This window comes from Electrona antarctica (genome assembly GCF_951216825.1).
Source record: "Electrona antarctica genome assembly, chromosome: 15".
NCBI classification, from domain to species: Eukaryota; Metazoa; Chordata; class Actinopteri; order Myctophiformes; family Myctophidae; genus Electrona; species Electrona antarctica.
Window position 1 is genome coordinate 88,525 of NC_136796.1, and position 22,230 is coordinate 110,754.

Consider the following 22,230-nt stretch of genomic DNA (forward strand, 5'->3'; position numbering starts at 1 on the left):
TGTAACTAACTAACTAACTGACTGACTGACTCATCTGTGTCGGGCAGAAACCTTGTATCTGTAACTAACTAACTGACTGACTGACTCATCTGTGTCGGGCAGAAACCTTGTATCTGTAACTAACTAACTGACTGACTGACTCATCTGTGTCGGGCAGAAACCTTGTATCTGTAACTAACTAACTGACTGACTGACTCATCTGTGTCGGGCAGAAACCTTGTATCTGTAACTAACTAACTAACTGACTGACTGACTCATCTGTGTCGGGCAGAAACCTTGTATCTGTAACTAACTAACTGACTGACTGACTGACTCATCTGTGTCGGGCAGAAACCTTGTATCTGTAACTAACTGACTGACTGACTGACTGACTCATCTGTGTCGGGCAGAAACCTTGTATCTGTAACTAACTGACTGACTGACTGACTCATCTGTGTCGGGCAGAAACCTTGTATCTGTAACTAACTAACTAACTGACTGACTGACTCATCTGTGTCGGGCAGAAACCTTGTATCTGTAACTAACTAACTAACTGACTGACTGACTCATCTGTGTCGGGCAGAAACCTTGTATCTGTAACTAACTGACTGACTGACTGACTCATCTGTGTCGGGCAGAAACCTTGTATCTGTAACTAACTAACTAACTGACTGACTCATCTGTGTCGGGCAGAAACCTTGTATCTGTAACTAACTAACTAACTAACTGACTCATCTGTGTCGGGCAGAAACCTTGTATCTGTAACTAACTAACTAACTGACTGACTGACTCATCTGTGTCGGGCAGAAACCTTGTATCTGTAACTAACTAACTAACTGACTGACTGACTCATCTGTGTCGGGCAGAAACCTTGTATCTGTAACTAACTAACTAACTAACTGACTGACTGACTCATCTGTGTCGGGCAGAAACCTTGTATCTGTAACTAACTGACTAACTGACTGACTGACTCATCTGTGTCGGGCAGAAACCTTGTATCTGTAACTAACTAACTGACTGACTGACTGACTCATCTGTGTCGGGCAGAAACCTTGTATCTGTAACTAACTGACTGACTGACTGACTCATCTGTGTCGGGCAGAAACCTTGTATCTGTAACTAACTGACTGACTGACTGACTGACTCATCTGTGTCGGGCAGAAACCTTGTATCTGTAACTAACTGACTGACTGACTGACTCATCTGTGTCGGGCAGAAACCTTGTATCTGTAACTAACTAACTAACTGACTGACTGACTCATCTGTGTCGGGCAGAAACCTTGTATCTGTAACTAACTGACTGACTGACTGACTCATCTGTGTCGGGCAGAAACCTTGTATCTGTAACTAACTGACTGACTGACTGACTCATCTGTGTCGGGCAGAAACCTTGTATCTGTAACTAACTAACTAACTAACTGACTCATCTGTGTCGGGCAGAAACCTTGTATCTGTAACTAACTAACTAACTGACTGACTCATCTGTGTCGGGCAGAAACCTTGTATCTGTAACTAACTAACTAACTAACTGACTGACTCATCTGTGTCGGGCAGAAACCTTGTATCTGTAACTAACTAACTAACTGACTGACTCATCTGTGTCGGGCAGAAACCTTGTATCTGTAACTAACTAACTGACTGACTGACTGACTCATCTGTGTCGGGCAGAAACCTTGTATCTGTAACTAACTAACTAACTAACTGACTGACTCATCTGTGTCGGGCAGAAACCTTGTATCTGTAACTAACTAACTGACTGACTGACTCATCTGTGTCGGGCAGAAACCTTGTATCTGTAACTAACTGACTGACTGACTGACTCATCTGTGTCGGGCAGAAACCTTGTATCTGTAACTAACTAACTAACTGACTGACTCATCTGTGTCGGGGCAGAAACCTTGTATCTGTAACTAACTAACTAACTAACTGACTGACTCATCTGTGTCGGGCAGAAACCTTGTATCTGTAACTAACTAACTGACTAACTGACTCATCTGTGTCGGGCAGAAACCTTGTATCTGTAACTAACTAACTAACTGACTGACTGACTCATCTGTGTCGGGCAGAAACCTTGTATCTGTAACTAACTAACTAACTGACTGACTGACTCATCTGTGTCGGGCAGAAACCTTGTATCTAACTAACTAACTGACTGACTCATCTGTGTCGGGCAGAAACCTTGTATCTGTAACTAACTAACTAACTGACTGACTCATCTGTGTCGGGCAGAAACCTTGTATCTGTAACTAACTAACTAACTGACTGACTGACTCATCTGTGTCGGGCAGAAACCTTGTATCTGTAACTAACTAACTAACTGACTGACTCATCTGTGTCGGGCAGAAACCTTGTATCTGTAACTAACTAACTGACTGACTGACTCATCTGTGTCAGGCAGAAACCTTGTATCTGTAACTAACTAACTAACTGACTGACTCATCTGTGTCGGGCAGAAACCTTGTATCTGTAACTAACTAACTGACTGACTGACTCATCTGTGTCGGGCAGAAACCTTGTATCTGTAACTAACTAACTAACTAACTGACTGACTCATCTGTGTCGGGCAGAAACCTTGTATCTGTAACTAACTAACTAACTGACTGACTCATCTGTGTCGGGCAGAAACCTTGTATCTGTAACTAACTAACTAACTGACTGACTCATCTGTGTCGGGCAGAAACCTTGTATCTGTAACTAACTAACTAACTGACTGACTCATCTATGTTGGGCAGAAACCTTGTATCTAACTAACTAACTAACTGACTGACTGACTCATCTGTGTCGGGCAGAAACCTTGTATCTGTAACTAACTAACTAACTAACTGACTGACTCATCTGTGTCGGGCAGAAACCTTGTATCTAACTAACTAACTAACTGACTGACTCATCTGTGTCGGGCAGAAACCTTGTATCTGTAACTAACTAACTGACTGACTGACTCATCTGTGTCGGGCAGAAACCTTGTATCTGTAACTAACTAACTAACTGACTGACTGACTCATCTGTGTCGGGCAGAAACCTTGTATCTGTAACTAACTAACTAACTGACTGACTGACTCATCTGTGTCGGGCAGAAACCTTGTATCTGTAACTAACTAACTAACTGACTGACTCATCTGTGTCGGGCAGAAACCTTGTATCTGTAACTAACTAACTAACTGACTGACTCATCTGTGTCGGGCAGAAACCTTGTATCTGTAACTAACTGACTGACTCATCTGTGTCGGGCAGAAACCTTGTATCTGTAACTAACTAACTGACTGACTGACTCATCTGTGTCAGGCAGAAACCTTGTATCTGTAACTAACTAACTAACTGACTGACTGACTCATCTGTGTCAGGCAGAAACCTTGTATCTGTAACTAACTAACTAACTGACTGACTCATCTGTGTCGGGCAGAAACCTTGTATCTGTAACTAACTGACTGACTCATCTGTGTCGGGCAGAAACCTTGTATCTGTAACTAACTAACTAACTGACTGACTCATCTGTGTCGGGCAGAAACCTTGTATCTGTAACTAACTGACTGACTCATCTGTGTCGGGCAGAAACCTTGTATCTGTAACTAACTAACTAACTGACTGACTCATCTGTGTCGGGCAGAAACCTTGTATCTGTAACTAACTGACTGACTCATCTGTGTCGGGCAGAAACCTTGTATCTGTAACTAACTAACTGACTGACTGACTCATCTGTGTCAGGCAGAAACCTTGTATCTGTAACTAACTAACTAACTGACTGACTGACTCATCTGTGTCGGGCAGAAACCTTGTATCTGTAACTAACTAACTAACTGACTGACTCATCTGTGTCGGGCAGAAACCTTGTATCTGTAACTAACTGACTGACTCATCTGTGTCGGGCAGAAACCTTGTATCTGTAACTAACTAACTGACTGACTGACTCATCTGTGTCAGGCAGAAACCTTGTATCTGTAACTAACTAACTAACTGACTGACTGACTCATCTGTGTCGGGCAGAAACCTTGTATCTGTAACTAACTAACTAACTAACTGACTGACTCATCTGTGTCGGGCAGAAACCTTGTATCTCCATATTTCAACATTTTTATGTTTTTAAATTAATGCCTCTATTTTCCCTACAAAGTAGGGAAAATCAAACAAAGTTTGATTTACAAAGTAGGGGAAATAACCAATCTACAAGCTCACAACGCGTTGTTGTAAATAGTACCGTAATAGTTTTGGACATTTCAGTTTCCACGCGGCAGCGACACGTTGTAATGAAGTGTGTTGCTGCGTGGCTGTGGGCTCCATCCACCTAAATACGGATTCCATGACATGTTTTACCCCCAACAGTTCCACAGAGAAAATGTGGCCCGGAGCGGACCCTGCAGTGGAGCGGACTGGACCGACTGCGCGTCAGGCCCGGGGAGAGAAGAGGGCTGGACGTGGGCGTGGCTCACTGCCTCAGCCAATGGCAGGCCTGCCTCTGGAGCGCGCTCTGTCTCAACCAGCTGCTCCTGACGCCCCTGCCTGCACCGCAGCTGTCATGGTAAGAATGCTTCTCACTACACGTCTAACGGGCCTTTCAAACGCTGAGCGATAGTTCATCTGTGGCTCAGGAGGTAGAGCAGGTCGTCCAATGATCCATGGGTCGGCGGTTCGAATCCCGGCTCCTCCTGTCTACATGTTGAAGTGTCCTTGGGCAAGACACTGAACCCCAAATTGCTCCCGATGTGCTGGTTGGTACCTTGCATGGCTTCCGCCGCAATCGGTGTATGAATGTGTGTGTGAATGGGTGAATGTAATGCACAATCTATGTAAAGCGCCTTGGATAAAGGCGCTTTATAAATGCACCATTTTATCTTCAATGAGACCTGCGTCTTTGCGCGGAGAAGTCGCGGTGCGACAACGCAAGCGTATATTTACGTGAGCACGATCCCGTGAATTTGTTGTGTGCACACGTAACTCACGTAACACACAACTTTTTTACGCTTGCGTTGTTGCGCCGCTCTTCAACAGACCTGGAGGAGACCTGTGTTGATCCAGACCTGGAGGAGACCTGTGTTGATCCAGACCTGGAGGAGACCTGTGTTGATCCAGGCCTGGAGGAGACCTGTGTTGATCCAGACCTGGAGGAGACCTGGGTTGATCCAGGCCTGGAGGAGACCTGTGTTGATCCAGACCTGGAGGAGACCTGTGTTGATCCAGGCCTGGAGGAGACCTGTGTTGATCCAGACCTGGAGGAGACCTGTGTTGATCCAGGCCTGGAGGAGACCTGTGTTGATCCAGACCTGGAGGAGACCTGTGTTGATCCAGACCTGGAGGAGACCTGTGTTGATCCAGGCCTGGAGGAGACCTGTGTTGATCCAGACCTGGAGGAGACCTGTGTTGATCCAGACCTGGAGGAGACCTGTGTTGATCCAGACCTGGAGGAGACCTGTGTTGATCCAGACCTGGAGGAGACCTGTGTTGATCCAGGGGCAACAACGCCTGCGTTCCTCGCTGCCCTTGCAAGGCCCTTAATGCAGTAGATCTATATATCAAGAAGAAGAGAAGATTCGGGTCTTGGGTTAAACTAAATTAGTCAACAGACTAAACCTAACCTTAACCTCAGTAAAACTATGCCTAGACCTAACCTCAGTAAAACTATGCTTAAACCTAACTTCAGTAAAACTATGCTTAAACCTAACTTCAGTAAAACTATGCTTAAACCTAACCTTAACCTCAGTAAAACTATGCCTGCCAGTAAGCCAACAACACAGGTAAAGGCAGGTGTATCCTATAACGTTTGTGGAATCTCTCTCTCTCTCTGTCTCTGTCTCTGTCTCTGTCTCTGTCTCTGTCTCTGTCTCTGTCTCTCTCTCTCTCTCTCTCTCTCTCTCTCTCTCTCTCTCTCTCTCTCTCTCTCTCTCTCTCTCTCTCTCTCTCTCTCTCTCTCTCTCTCTCTCTCTCTCTCTCTCCAGGCTGTTCAGTGGCTCCTTGGTGCACGGCCTGTACCGCTCTCTGAAAGGGGGCGGACCCGCCGACTCCCTCCTGCCCGGACCCAGCGGACCTCTCTCCGGGCAGCTCTACCGCTCTCTACTGGACGCCGTGAGGAACTGCAGCAGCAATAGGACCCAGCAGCAGCAGCATCCGGCTTCTGCGCAGCCGCCCGGGTCCGGGAGGAAGAGGCGGGGAGGTGGAGGAGGGAGAGGAAGAGGAGGAGGAGGGAGGGGGGGAGGGGATGAGCAGTTGAACAACAGGTTCGAGCTCCTGATGAGTGAGGAGGAGGAGGAGGAGGCGTGAGGAGGAAGAGGGGAGGGGGGGGGGGGGTGTCCTTGGGTCAGTGGTTCTCAAAGGGGGGGTCCTTGGGGCCAGGGGTTCCAGGGGGTCCCCAGCTAATTGGGGTAATACAGCATCCATTTATAGTAGGAATGCACGATGAATCGGTAGCATAATAGGCCATATCGGTATCGGAGCGGTCTTAAAATAATACAGATTATGTCTGTTTTCACCAGCAAAAATGTTTTCAATTGAAAATTGTAAAAGAAATCATCAATGAGTTCAATATAAATCAAAAGTGTCTAGTACCTCTAGTCTAGAACAAAAGCCAAATCAAATATGATGTAATAAACTTTAACATTTTCTACATTTAATTTGTGTACTCATCTCATTTAGTTAGAACTAAAAATACATTGCATGGATGCACCTGGGACGTATCCTCAGTGATGTATCCTGAGGTCATCTCCTGGGACGTATCCTCAGTGATGTATCCTGAGGTCATCACCTGGGACGTATCCTCAGTGATGTATCCTGAGGTCATCACCTGGGACGTATCCTCAGTGATGTATCCCAAGGTCATCACCTGGGACGTATCCTCAGTGATGTATCCTGAGGTCATCACCTGGGACGTATCCTCAGTGATGTATCCCAAGGTCATCACCTGGGACGTATCCTCAGTGATGTATCCTGAGGTCATCACCTGGGACGTATCATCAGTGATGTATCCTGAGGTCATCACCTGGGACGTATCCTCAGTGATGTATCCTGAGGTCATCACCTGGGACGTATCCTCAGTGATGTATCCTGAGGTCATCACCTGGGACGTATCCTCAGTGATGTATCCTGAGGTCATCACCTGGGACGTATCCTCAGTGATGTATCCTGAGGTCATCACCTGGGACGTATCCTCAGTGATGTATCCTGAGGTCATCACATGGGACGTATCCTCAGTGATGTATCCTGAGGTCATCACCTGGGACGTATCTTCAGTGATGTGTCCTGAGGTCAACAGGGTTTCGGGTCTACCAACATCATACCCCTCACTCAGGCGACCCAGCCGGGGTTGATCAAATCCCGACTTACGTCCCAGTAGCTACCCTCGATCAGTCCATCAGGGAATGAGCAAGGCCACACAATCCGTTGCTCCGGAACTACTCTGCCGGTACTGGGAGAACCAAATTCTGGCGCGTGGAAGGACTAGGCTCTGTGGGTTGACTCCTGTCCGGGCCCCTCCTATACGTCTCACCAGGTCCACTCCTGCTCTCACCAGGCCCAGGACCTGTGCGTTGCACCAGACTCCCAGCACCAGGCACTCCATTCAGGAGTGGTGTATGAAAACAGACACAGAGTATAGGCAATTTATTGATTGATTTAATACTTTTAACAGACTTTGGGCCAAGCCCCGATAGGGCCTATAGGCTCCGATAATATGGGAATCGGTCAGAATCGGTACCGACAGATATGACCCTGCAAATAATCGGATATCGGTCATAATTTCATCATCGTGCACCCCTAATTTATATTTATAGGTACATTGACTATTCAAAAATAGCAGATGCACAGGCTAGCTGTGAGCTTGTACATCTGATGTGTATATAACCCATTCTGGGCGGGAACCCCTTTTGGTGTTAGCATTATGTTATGCTTTAGCTATTGAAAAATAGCAGATCTACAAGCTCGTAGCGCGCCACCGAGTGGCGCGCTACGAGCTTGTAGGTCTGCTATTTTTGAAAAATCGAAGAACCACTGACATAGAAACATAGCTTTTTTCAGAAAACTGTCAGGATGTAGAAGACATTTTTAGAATCTGATCTCAGGTCAAAATGGGATAAACTCAGCAAAAAAAGGTTTGGGACACTGGTCGACTGTGTATGGATCTTCCACACACTACTGAGTTCCCTAACACAGAGTGTAAAATTAATAAAGTGTAAAAATGGCCGATACGTGTTGTTTTTTCCATTATTACTGTGGGAGAGTGCAATCATCCAATCCACTAAAGCAGCTCAAAGCAAAGGTTGAATACCAACCATTTTGGCACATTTCTTGGAGGCGCTACACCCACGTTTAGCTGCGTTGCTTGTTCCACGAACGCCCGATCCTCACAAACTATACCTCGTCGTGATGGTGGCTAATCAACAATGAAAACAATATAAAATACAATACCAATTGGTATTACTAAAGGGGACAAGTAACCGACTAAAGTTGAGTTTCCGAACGTTTTGTGCTGAGTTTATATATATTTATATATATTTTGAAAAATCTTTAACCCATTTTGGACTGAGGTCGGTTAAAAAAAAAGGCTTCTAAATCCTAACATTTTTCTGAACACCCCATGTTTCTATGTCAGTGGTGCTCAACCATTTTCATGTCAAGGACTCCCAGAATTATCTCTATTGGGCCACGGACCCTGTTCCACGTATTCTGAAATGTTTTAATTTTTTAACACATCTTTTCTTCTGGGGGTCCTCCCTCCCTGGCACAAAACATTTTCAGATGGGGGGGTCCGCCGCGGCCAAATATAAATCAATTTGGGGGTCCATGACATGAAAACGTTTGAGAAACACTGGACCCTATAGCTAGGGCATTAACACTAGCACGTCCCGAACTTCTCAGACCCCCCGAAAAAAAACAATCCTAATTTATCTGGGGACTCCCTACCCTGGCAAGCAACTTGGAATTGAGTTGAGGCATTTAATTTTGTTTGACTCATGAGTCAGTTCCATGTAGAGTTGTTCCCTCGGGCCGATACCACCCTCAAGTACTCATACTCTGTACTCGGAACCGGCCCCGACAGTCTAAGGCGCGACTTCATACTCACCTACAATGTGATGTAATATGAGGTCCGGGGGGGGGGGGGGGGGGGGGGGGGTACCGTCCTAAAGTCGGCTCTTCGGTGCTACTGAAACTACAGCGGGGAAAAACAAGCTTGTTGTTTTGTTTTACTGTTGAGTGCATGTTGCACATCATCTGGGGACCCCCCCCTCCCCTCCCCCTCAACATCTTTTGTGGACCCCCCCCCCCCCCCCCCCCCCGGGTCCTGATGCCTTGTTTGTTTGGGAACCACTGACCCAACAGGCCCATGTGTTCTATTAGAGGACATTCCACTGCCCTAACAGGCCCATGTGTTCTATTGGAGGACATTCCACTGCCCTAACAGGCCCATGTGTTCTATTGGAGGACATTCCACTGCCCCAACAGGCCCATGTGTTCTATTGGAGGACATTCCACTGCCCTAACAGGCCCATGTGTTCTATTGGAGGACATTCCACTGCCCCAACAGGCCCATGTGTTCTATTGGAGGACATTCCACTGCCCTAACAGGCCCATGTGTTCTATTGGAGGACATTCCACTGCCCTAACAGGCCCATGTGTTCTATTGGAGGACATTCCACTGCCCCAACAGGCCCATGTGTTCTATTGGAGGACATTCCACTGCCCCAACAGGCCCATGTGTTCTATTGGAGGACATTCCACTGCCCCAACAGGCCCATGTGTTCTATTGGAGGACATTCCACTGCCCTAACAGGCCCATGTGTTCTATTGGAGGACATTCCACTGCCCTAACAGGCCCATGTGTTCTATTGGAGGACATTCCACTGCCCTAACAGGCCCATGTGTTCTATTGGAGGCAGGACATTCCACTTGTTTTTTACACATTAAAAAAATGTGCAAAAGCACACCTTTAAAGGAAATGGTAAATGGTGCATTTATATAGCGCCTTTATCCAAGGCGCTTTACATAGACTGTGCATTACATTCACCCATTCACACACACATTCACACACCTTTACATAGATTATGCATTACATTCACCCATTCACACACCTTTACATAGACTGTGCATTACATTCACCCATTCACACACCTTTACATAGATTGTGCATTACATTCACACACCTTTACAAGGCAAGGCACCAACCAGCACATCAGGAGCAATTAGGGGTTCAGAGTCTTGCTCAAGGACACTTCGACACTAACTCTGGGCGAGCCCGGGTTCGAACTGGCAACCTTGCGGTTACCATCCAGCCACTCTACCCCTGAACAGTATAGTAAATTCTCCCTGTATGATACAACCACGGTTCTCAAAAAACGCATAGCCAGGGGGTCCACGAAGTAATTCAGATTTTCTTTTTTTCTTTTCTTTTTCTGTAAGTGTTTCTGTTTGACTATGAAATGCCTTTGAGATTGAAAGGATTTTACAAATAGTTCCAATGGCATCTAAAAATGTAATATTGTAAATGTATATATGCTTATCGGGTTGCGAGGATGAGGGGGTTTCCGTTTCTCCCCTCCAAGGGGCCAAAAACAAACCTGTGAACCCGTGTTACATAACAAAACACTAAATACATGTATGTTTACACCAGCATTCATCAGCCAAAGGAGTGTTTTACCTGCAGACACTGCCCTATCATTCATCACCGCATTTAGGTGTTTTAGTTTTCCCCTTTTGTTTTGGTAGACGGGGATGTTTTTGGACCACCAAAACAAACACCACACTACTCCAGTGGCTGATAACAACTGCTGGTATACAGCCAAACCTAGCTCTGGTCCATAGCTCAAACCATGGCTAAAAATGTACATTATATGTTGTTTTGTTATGTAAACAAAATGGTAACACGCAGCAAAGTTTACAGGTACATGATGCTATGCTTTTAAACACTTTCGATATAGTGTCGCTATTTTTTTTCTTTTTACATTTTCAAAACATATATATAGCCTATAGCCTATAATATATAGCGAAAGTAGCATATCTACCTGTTCACAGACACAGTATGTTGCGATGCATCACATTGTGAGGTTGTAGATCTGCTAGTTTGACTATTCATAAGACAAAGTAGTAATTGGGTCGTGCTTAAAGGACAACTTGGGGGACATGCTAATATGCAGTGTACCACTTACTGACTGGGACATGTTAATATGCAGTGTACCACTTACTGACTGGGACATGCTAACATGCTAATATGCAGTGTACCACTTACTGACTGGGACATGCTAACATGCTAATATGCAGTGTACCACTTACTGACTGGGACATGCTAATATGCAGTGTACCACTTACTCCTGTCATGATAAGCTGACTGGGACATGTTAATATGCTAACATGCTAATATGCAGTGTACCACTTACTCCTGTCATGATAAGCTGACTGGGACATGTTAATATGCTAACATGCTAATAAGCAGTGTACCACTTACTCCTGTCATGATAAGCTGACTGGGACATGTTAATATGCTAACATGCTAATAAGCAGTGTACCACTTACTCCTGTCATGATAAGCTGACTGGGACATGTTAATATGCTAACATGCTAATAAGCAGTGTACCACTTACTCCTGTCATGCTCAATGTAGCAATAGTTTGAGTACAAGGTGTGTAAGAATTAATTAAATTAATACTCCTATCCTGTTCCTTTTAGTAACAGTTTGGTATGCAGGATGTAAGATTAGGCAGTTCTTAATTGTCACTGTATTGATCAAAGTACAAGATGTCCATACTTAAAGGAGGTGAAACACGTGCTTTCTGTAATGAACAGACACAAAGGATCTGTAGCTGTCAAACCTTTATTTGAAGAAGACATTACGGACAGTGTTTTAACTGGTATATATTTTTGAGTGGTGTAAACCACTCCTACAACTGGCTTTGTTAGTCTGTCTGTGCTCAAAAAATGAGCATGGTTGCTATGGTCACCCGGTTCACACGGGTGTGATTTCATTACGTCAGACATTATAGCCTGATCAGGCTATATAATACCTTACAGCCAAACCTAGCTCTGGTCCATAGCTCAAACCATGGCTAAAAATGTACATTATATGTTGTTTTGTTATGTAAACAAAATGGTAACACGCAGCAAAGTTTACAGGTACATGATGCTATGCTTTTAAACACTTTCGATATAGTGTCGCTATTTTTTTTCTTTTTACATTTTCAAAACATATATATAGCCTATAGCCTATAATATATAGCGAAAGTAGCATATCTACCTGTTCACAGACACAGTATGTTGCGATGCATCACATTGTGAGGTTGTAGATCTGCTAGTTTGACTATTCATAAGACAAAGTAGTAATTGGGTCGTGCTTAAAGGACAACTTGGGGGACATGCTAATATGCAGTGTACCACTTACTGACTGGGACATGTTAATATGCAGTGTACCACTTACTGACTGGGACATGCTAACATGCTAATATGCAGTGTACCACTTACTGACTGGGACATGCTAACATGCTAATATGCAGTGTACCACTTACTGACTGGGACATGCTAATATGCAGTGTACCACTTACTCCTGTCATGATAAGCTGACTGGGACATGTTAATATGCTAACATGCTAATATGCAGTGTACCACTTACTCCTGTCATGATAAGCTGACTGGGACATGTTAATATGCTAACATGCTAATAAGCAGTGTACCACTTACTCCTGTCATGATAAGCTGACTGGGACATGTTAATATGCTAACATGCTAATAAGCAGTGTACCACTTACTCCTGTCATGATAAGCTGACTGGGACATGTTAATATGCTAACATGCTAATAAGCAGTGTACCACTTACTCCTGTCATGCTCAATGTAGCAATAGTTTGAGTACAAGGTGTGTAGGAATTAATTACATTAATACTCCTATCCTGTTCCTTTTAGTAACAGTTTGGTATGCAGGATGTAAGATTAGGCAGTTCTTAATTGTCACTGTATTGATCAAAGTACAAGATGTCCATACTTAAAGGAGGTGAAACACGTGCTTTCTGTAATGAACAGACACAAAGGATCTGTAGCTGTCAAACCTTTATTTGAAGAAGACATTACGGACAGTGTTTTAACTGGTATATATTTTTGAGTGGTGTAAACCACTCCTACAACTGGCTTTGTTAGTCTGTCTGTGCTCAAAAAATGAGCATGGTTGCTATGGTCACCCGGTTCACACGGGTGTGATTTCATTACGTCAGACATTATAGCCTGATCAGGCTATATAATACCTTACACCACTCAGTTCACACGGGTGTGATTTTTCCGTTACAAGGCATTCTATGAAGACAACATACTACAGAGAATCTAAACAAATGATCCAACTAAGTCGTTAAAACACACTATGATAATATGATAGTCCAAACAACACACATGGACGAGATACACTTGCACATGAATATTAATGAATAAAATATGACATTTTAATTCCTGACAAATATGGACAAACACTGAGAAGAATCAGTGTATTTTTACATCAGTATCAGCGCCTCTCAAATAAAGCACTCATCATTTAACAGCTTTTTACTCTTCGTGAGTCTTCATGTGTCTTTTTAGTCTACCAATTTGACTAAAACCTTTTTCACAAACTTTGCACTCGAAGCCTTTTTCCTTTGTGTGAGTCCTCATGTGTACTTTTAATTCCCCATTTTGACCGAAGCCCTTGCCACAAACTGTACATGTAAAGGGTTTTCCCCTGTATGAGTCCTCATGTGTAATTTTAATAGAAAATTACGACTATAGCCCTTGCCACAAATTGTACACGTAAAGGGTTTTTCTCCCGTATGAGACCTCATGTGTACATTTAGATGACCCTTCTGACTAAAGCCTTTGCCACAAATAGTACAAGTTAAGGGCATTTCACCTGTATGAGTCATCATGTGTAATTTTAATACCGAATTACGACTACAGCCCTTGCCACAAACTGTACATGTAAAGGGTTTATCCCCTGTATGAGTCCTCATATGTGATTTTAGATTACCTTTTGTCCGACAGCCTTTTCCGCACACTGTGCAAGCAAATGGCTTTTCTCCAGAATGAATCATTGTGTGCATCTTCAGATGTCCCTCATAATTAAACATTTTGCCACAATCTGCACAACGAAAACATTTTTTCCCTGTGTGACTCCTCATGGAGTGACTTTGTTTTGGTGATTTGAGGTCATGGAGCAGCTTGTTGCTCAAAGATATACCATTTCCTCCCATGTGTTGTGTACTGTGCGATTTCAGTGTGGTTAAACCTGGCTGGTCGTCCATGGTCTCATCCCACTCATCACTGTCTTCAGTAATGTCAGATTCAGAACAGTGTGAAGAGAGGTGCTGGTCATCCCTGGTTGGTTGTGATGTTCCACAGTCCTCTACATCAGCTTGTGTTTTCACAAGTTCAGTTGAGGTGCCGGCTACAGGCTCTGTGTCTCTGTTTTCGCCATCAGCATTTTCACTTTTCACTGCTAATAATGTCAACATTGGCCTATTAACCTCTTCTGGCTCCTCCTGCTCGTCTTTAATCTGTGCAGCCTCTGGTTCCTCCTGTTCCTCTTTAATCTGTGCAGCCTCTGGTTCCTCCTGTTCCTCTTTAATCTGTGCAGCCTCTGGTTCCTCCTGTTCCTCTTTAATCTGTGCAGGCTCTGGTTCCTCCTGTTCCTCTTTAATCTGTGCAGCCTCTGGTTCCTCCTGTTCCTCTTTAATCTGTGCAGGCTCTGGTTCCTCCTGTTCCTCTTTAATCTGTGCAGGCTCTGGTTCCTCCTTGACTCGACAGGGGCTCCTCTCCTCTTCAGGGGAAACCTCCTCTTTACACACAGTGAGGTGCAGGAGGCCTAGAGAAAAGATCAAATGACAGCAAACCATGAAAGGTTTCTGAAGTGCTAACTAACTCAATTTCATAGGTGTGGTAGTTGGAGTAACGTATGCTGTAAATTAGTGCTCCATTTAAAAACCATAGATCTATCCTAGCCTCGGTCGCAGCATGGGTAATGAGTACCACCATGCACGCAATACTTTGATTGGCTGAGAAATTAATGTATTGAGGACAGAAAAGTGAAGAAGCCAATTGTGATTTGCTGGAATGTGATGATGTATGATGATAAGAGCGCCCCTCACTTCACACAGGTGTGTTTTTTATCTATGTTTGAGGGGCGTCAGCCCCTCCTATACACAGGTTTAATGTTTGTCTTTAGTTCAATGTTTGTTTTGTAAACGCCGTTGACAATGAAGGGAACATTTAAGTCATAATGTGCCTCATTATGTCATATCGTCTCTTTATTGTTAATGGTGTTTAATGTTTGTGTTGGCACCGTTTGTTTTACATGACCATTACATCACCTAATCAACATGAGTTAGACTTTAATATATTAGCGCCCCTCACTTCACACAGGTGTGATTTTTTAAATCTAGCTCCACGATTGGCTACCTGCACGTTGCTGTATCCGGTCTCAGACATTTTAGAAATGAAGGAAAACTTTCCTTTTGGCTTAACAATTCAAGGGACCCCGATGACCTTGGGATACATCACTGAGGATACGTCCCCAAGCTCCCAGTAAGGCTATCCAACGTTGAAGATGCCACTACCTACTGGCGAAATGTGGAATTGCAGCACTTTAATGGATGTGGACGGACGTTCATGACGTCACGTGCGTAAGCCCGGACCTCAAATTTGAGGCCCGGGGCTAGGCTAGGCTGGCTATAGGCTAGGCTAAACTTCCGCTCGCTTGAGCCATTGAGTTATAGTTGTCCTTCCGGCAGTCTTCCGGGTGCTTCAAAACGCCACTGAGCAACTTCCACTGAAATGAATAGCTTGGGGGCGGGGCTAGCGCTCCGGTCTCTATCCTTCATAGCTCTATGTACGTCCCAGGTGCATCCATGCGATGCATTTTTTTAGTTATTAGTGTTGGAGTTAGGAAGCGCTCGTCAAAGTCACTGAGCGGCTCTAGCCTGCGTACCACCTGTTTTTGAATTTGCACATAATGCAGGAGGCAGCAGCACGACTCCGTAGGCTCAATAGAGCGCTGCAGTCCCGCCCCCTACCACCTTTAAGCCTCGTACAAAGCCAACTCTTGTCGTGACAAATCATGACAACAAACACAATTTTTCGGGCCGAACAAATTATTAGAAAGAAGAAGAAAACGGCAGGTTACAACACTTTTTTTGTTTTGTTTTTCTTCTTTGTAATTATTTGTTTGGTCCAAAATATTGTGTTTGTTGTCATGATTTGTCACAACTCGAGTTGGCTTTGTACGACGCTTATAAGGTCTTTAAATAAATACGTTTTGAAATGTCTATGGGACAAATGCATTGGGAATGATTTCCTGGGCCTGGCGTCGTCATGAAAGGGGGCGGGACTGTGACGCTCTATAGAGCTCTCTGTCCGGGTACGACTGCTGCTCGGAGTCCTAGAGCCATTCTAAATCCTTTAGACCCGCTATTGATCCTATACCAACCTTGAAATGTACCATAGTTACGTAACCAAGAATGGTGGTCCCTTATTGGCTGTTGGAGGACACCGGCATACATACATACATACCCAGCCGATCGCAGTACTGACCGCACTCTGCTTGTGCAAGTACAGAGGATAATTCAAGCTTGCCCTACAGCTCAGAACCAGATCGGAAACGCGATTTGGGTCAATGGGCTGTCAATGGAGAGTAACTATAGATTCATCCCATTATAAAAAAGAATCACACCCATGTGAAGTGAGGGTGCGCTTATCATTATCATCATACATCATCTCATTCCGGCCAATCACAATTTGCGTCCTCACCTTCGTCGTGTTTACACAATGTTTGTGTTTACACCAGCCCTCAAAGCTGGACATAGGAGGGGTTAGGTTTTTTGGGCTGGTTTTAAAAATGCTGTGGCTTCTTTGGCAAATCGAACAAGCCAACATTTATTTGATGTATAATCTATAATTCCCCATGTTTGAGGGAGTGTGAAATGAATCACATTGAGTGGCAGAATGGGTCTGGTGTCTCTACTCATTAAGCCCTGGGCTAATGTATGTGTGTAATGTAATGTTATAATAAATAACCAAAAAATGAATTAGTATTATAGACCGACATAGCAATTGTAATGATATATGCATAATATTGTATTATTAGGAATATATGGCCATATTATTGGGCTTGATTTGGCTTGTTTTTCGAGGTGGCATTTGGCTCATTTCTCTCCCAAGATTTAGATTGTTTTTGGAGGTGGGTTGGCTTATTTCTCTCACAAGAGTTGGCAACACTGCTATGAAAGGGGCTACTATAGCAAGTTTGTAGCTAAAGCTACTTGCCTCTATGCTTGTAGCTAAACTGTGTTCAACGTATGTAAAACATGTGTTTTTTTGAAGCGTGAACCTACCTGCTCTGTGTAGAGTGATGTGTGGCTGTAGCATCGCGTCCAGCAGTTTGTTCCGTTTCTCCAGCAGAGTTTCTAGTGTCTCCATCTCTCTCTGGAAGAGGTTGACCATGAATTCTCCCACCGCACTGAGGCGCTCCAACACAAACACTCTGACATTAAGCTTCACGGTACAAACATCAACAGCAAGCTGCTTTTCCAAAACAAGCAATATCTCCTCTCCCACCGACGTCATGTGTTCATGTATGGACAGCCGTACAGACTCCATTTTACCTCCTTTAGGAGATACTTTACAGTTTCCACCAAGCTCTCTGTTCCTACTTGGAGCGACTGTGTGCTGCCTGCTCAAAATAAACAACACAACACGCTAACTTTTATTTCCGGGTCAAAGTGTTTTCAAGCATGGCTACGCCACCTGGTGGAGGTGTGTAACTGTTACTGCAGATTAGATTATTTTGGAGATGGATGGATGGACGGACATGCATGTATGTATGTATGTATGTATGTATGTATGTATGTATGTATGTATGTATGTATGTATTTGGTTAAAATGGGTAAGGTTTTAAAAAAGGCAAAAGCATGCTCTGTTGCACTGGCCTAAAAGTGGGTCCTCTAAAACTGCTCCAACTTCTGAGAATGTGTGTTTGGTTCATTAGCCACCAGATGGCATACCTTATAAGTATGTATGTATGTCTGTATGTCTGTATGTATTTAAAAGGGGGGCTTTTTTGTAAAATCCCAGCCTACAATACCTTAATATATTTAAAATCCAAAGTAAGGTTACCAGTGAAGGGCAACCTGCCTATTCACTGGGGACTATGCAAGGCAGAGGCGTCCACCCCCCTGAGTCCAAGTTAGACTAGACCGCATACCTAAACCATGGTCCGAACCCATCCTCTAAAACACAATGGTAAAATGGATATACTTGGTAAAAAATGGACATTAATAAAACAACCTAAAAGAGTAAAAGTTCACAGCAAGGCCTGGATACAATTTATTTAATTGAACAGAAAGATGAACATAAAAATGAATGAGGTGTGAGTGTACTATGTGGGTGTTTGATAGTCAGCTTCTTTCATTTAGACCAGTGGGTGTTACTGTTTGCAATTTATTAATCCATCTATGCTCCATTAGTTTCCGCTGTCCACTGGTCCATCGGACTCCACATTCCAGACCTGAAACGATGAGGTTAGCAATGGGATGGGATTGAAAGTGTGTGTACAGGGTAGTGTGTAGGTCTGCTCGTTTGATGTGATATAGGTGTTGTTTGAGGCGTGTTTCTAATGTGTGACTGGTTTCTCCTATGTAATGTTTATGACATTGTGTGCAGGTGATGATATAAACTAGGGATGTCCCGATACCCTTTTTTCGTTTCCGATCCGATTCCGATCCAACAATTTATGTGTTAGCCGATACCGATACCGATACCAGTGCTTTTTTTTTTTTAAAGTGTAAAGTACATGTACTCATGTTGGTTGCGTTATCACGTAGAATAACGTGAAGTTTAGCCCTGGTGATGTTCCACTTTGCATGCAAGCACACACACACACACACACACACACACACACACACACACACACACACACACACACACACACACACACACACACACACACACACACACACACACACACACACACACACACACACACACACACACACACACACACACACACACACACACACATTATATATATGCTTATTATATTTTAATAATCTTCTCTTTATTTTAACCAACCAAGGCATCCCTTTGCACTACATTTTACTAGGGCCTTATACAGTACGTACCTTGACAGAGGGAACTGTTAATTGTGTACCGTCACTTTAAATGCGTAATTGTATACATCATCGAACGTTGGTGTCACGCACCAAAAATAGCCAGTCTACAAGCTCACACCGCGTCTGGTTGCACTGCGTTGTGAGCTTGTAGCTCTGCCTTTTCAGCAACGATAGATTGAGAAGTTGCATGCACTGATGCACATTGGAATACGTCACGTATTATGTGAGACTATTCAATCGATCTGCGGGAGATATTATAACTACGCTTCCGTTTATATTATAAACTATATTGGGGGTGGTCAGAGACAGGGGATCCTGAATGGGGGAGGAAGTGTGACTATGGGGGTTGTTGATGAATTTGCGGGGCTTAAAATGGAGTGTATGTGGCTGTGGGGGCTTGGGAGGTAAAGTGGAGAATGTGGAATGCACAAGGAGGTCTCCCAGGTTCCTGTTCCTTCTGAGTGCAGAGATGACCTGATGTGTTTGTAATGGGGGGTAGGATTGTTGTGTAGTGGCGAAGTTCTGTTTGAATTTATGGTGTAGTGGTTGGAGAGTATGTGAGAATGTAGTTATTAATGGGACTAGTGTTGTAGTGGTAGAGGAGCCGGTGGACTGTATAGAGTGAGAAGAAGAGTTGGAGAAAGGAGGACATAGAGGAGAGGGTAATGCGTGGGCCCCGTCCAGGTCCGTCCCTGTCCCCGCGCCAGAGAGAGGCCTCTGCTCCTGTTGCATGCTCTGATGTTGCTGGGGAGGAAAGCTAGGGCTGAGGTTAGGGTTAGAATTAGGGGTGGGAGGGTTAGGGGTGGGTGGCAGAGTGTTTGTGGAGAGTGACTGGGTGGGGGAGAGAGAGGCCAGGGCATTGCTCCTGATTGTACGCAAGAACCTCTTGCTGTAGCCTCTCCTTCTGAGGACTGTGAAAAGTGTCTGTGTGGCTTGATTAAAATGTTCCCTATTGGATGAAATCCTGAAAAACCGAATGATTTGTGATTTGATGATTCCTGCAAAGGTGTGCTTTGGGTGGTAGCTGTGTTTATGGAGTAGTGCGTGTGTGTCTGTGTCCTTAAAATATATTTTTGTCAGTAGTCGTTTATGTGTATGATCTATTGTATGAAAAAATACGGTGGTGTCCAGGAAGTTAATCTCTGTTGGATGAATGATGTGTTTGATGGTTATGGCAGCATGGTGTGTGTTCAAAATCTGTAAAAATGCATCAAACTGTTGTAAGGTGTGTGGCCAGAGCCCTATGATGTCATCTAAAAATCTGAAATACATGGTGGGTTGTAGTGGACACTTTGCCAAGGCCTCTCTCTCCCACTCACTCATGTAGATGTTGGCATAAGCGGGTGCAAATTTCTTGCCCATAGCCGTGCCCTCCATCTGTAAGTAGTGTTTGTTATTAAAGGTGAAATCATTGCAATTGAGACTGAGTTCTAATAGTTGTAAAATGGCATTGTCTGGTCTAGTGTTGTCCGGGTGTGTCTGGAAAAGATTTCTAACTGCCTGTAAACCAGTGGCTGTATGTATGTTGGTGTAAAGGCTGTCAATGTCTATGGTGAAAATGTATGTGTGTGGTGGCACGGCTATGGGCTTGATTTTTTCTAGGAAATCATATGTGTCTCTTAAATAACTGGCGTGTATAGTGGAGAGGGGGTTGAGGAAGTGGTCTATGTATTGTGCTATGTGGTAAGATTCACTGCTGCAGTCTGACACTATAGGTCTGCCGGGAGGCACCTCGAAGGGAATAGTCCAAGTCTGGGGATCCTTGTGGATTTTGGGTAGTAAATAGAATATTCTAGGTCTGGGGTTATCCGGTCCATAGAGGAAGTCGCGTTGTTTGGATGTGATGTAGTTTTGGTGATAGAGTGTTGTAATGATTTGTCTGAATTTGACCTGAGTCTGTGGTTGTATGCTGGCTGCTATGTGAGTGTAGTATCTTGTGTTGGATAGTTGTCTGTTGGCTTCATATGTGTATTGGAAATTATCTAAAATTACTATTTTTGAGCCTTTGTCAGCTGGTTTAATAACTATTTGTGTGTTGTTCCGCAGTGTTGTGATGCTGTTCCGTTCGTCTGTGGTCAGGTTGTCAGGTCTGTCTGGTGATGGGTGGTACTGATTGAGTGTATGGTTATCTAGCTGTATGAGGCCTCGTATCCTGCCGTCCACCTGGGAGAGTTTTGGCTCCCAGGTGGAGGGCAGGACAAAAGGTGTATGTCCGTCTGTCTGTGTGTCTTTGAAAAAGTCTATTAATTTAAGTCTCCTATGGTATCTGTGGGTGTCCCTTCGAAGTGCCTCCCAGTCTGTCCTTGTAGGTCGAGGAATGTAGGCGAGGCCCCTCTCCAGCAACTGGGCCTGTGCGGCCGTGAGACGGACAGACCTGGACAGGTTCAACACATTGGAGTGGGGGTCAGGTGCTAGTCGGAGGGACTGAATGGCTGTTGGAGGTTGAGAGGAAGAGGAAGAGGGGGGAAGAATGGTGATGGGCGGTGTGGGAGAGGGGGGAGGGGGGAGGGGGGGAGATAGAGAGGGAGGAGGAGGAGGGGAGCCTGTTGGGAACAAGGTAGGTACCAAAGGGAGAGGAGAGGTAGGACAGGAATCCAGGTTTCGGCTCCTGTTTAGGGAAAATTTAACTGTGTGCACCAATGGTTAAAAATTGTGACTGCTGTGGTGTGTGTCCAGTGTATGTTGTCGGGTTCTGTGTGAAACTGGCCGGGGTCAACTGGTGGAATGTATGGGAAATGTGTTGATATGTACTGGTTCATGAGTGTGATGTTCTTTTTCTGGTTGGGTGTTAGGAACTGGGAGAAGTTGATGAGGGGAATACGGATGGTTGCGTTCGGAAAAGTCCGTTGTGCCTCCTTGTGCATTCCATTCAGCTGCCTATAGGAGGTCTGGTCCGTATCATTGTCCTTGCAGTTGATGCCCACCGAGAGAATCACTTCTTCCACCCTGGGGTGAACCTCCGCCTTTTCAAAGACCTTGGTCATGTGGTTGAAGGTCGCCCCAGGGTAGCTGTCTATTTGCATAATAGTGTGGTGTGATGGTGGGATTCTATTTAAATTGGAGTCCCCCAAGAGGGCCACCGGCTTTCGGACCAAAATGTTCCAGTCCTGCACCTTTCTCTTAGGCCTGGCCTTGTGATATGTAGGTATGCAGGGAAGTGCTGGAGC

The 22,230-nt window shown here is 44.5% G+C and overlaps 1 protein-coding gene across 1 annotated transcript in view; it reads left to right on the plus strand.

Annotated features, from left to right (window-relative positions):
- LOC306938678 (single-strand DNA endonuclease ASTE1-like) overlaps positions 1–6,228 on the plus strand; it is a gene marked incomplete at its 3' end in the record, with an annotated part of 33,926 nt that extends 27,698 nt beyond the window's left edge. The window contains exons 7-8 of the mRNA XM_079522944.1: positions 4,297–4,492; positions 5,907–6,228. Coding sequence (XP_079379070.1) covers positions 4,297–4,492; positions 5,907–6,228 — 518 coding nt within the window. The remainder of the gene's footprint in view (positions 1–4,296; positions 4,493–5,906) is intronic.
- Positions 6,229–22,230: the final 16,002 nt, after the last annotated feature.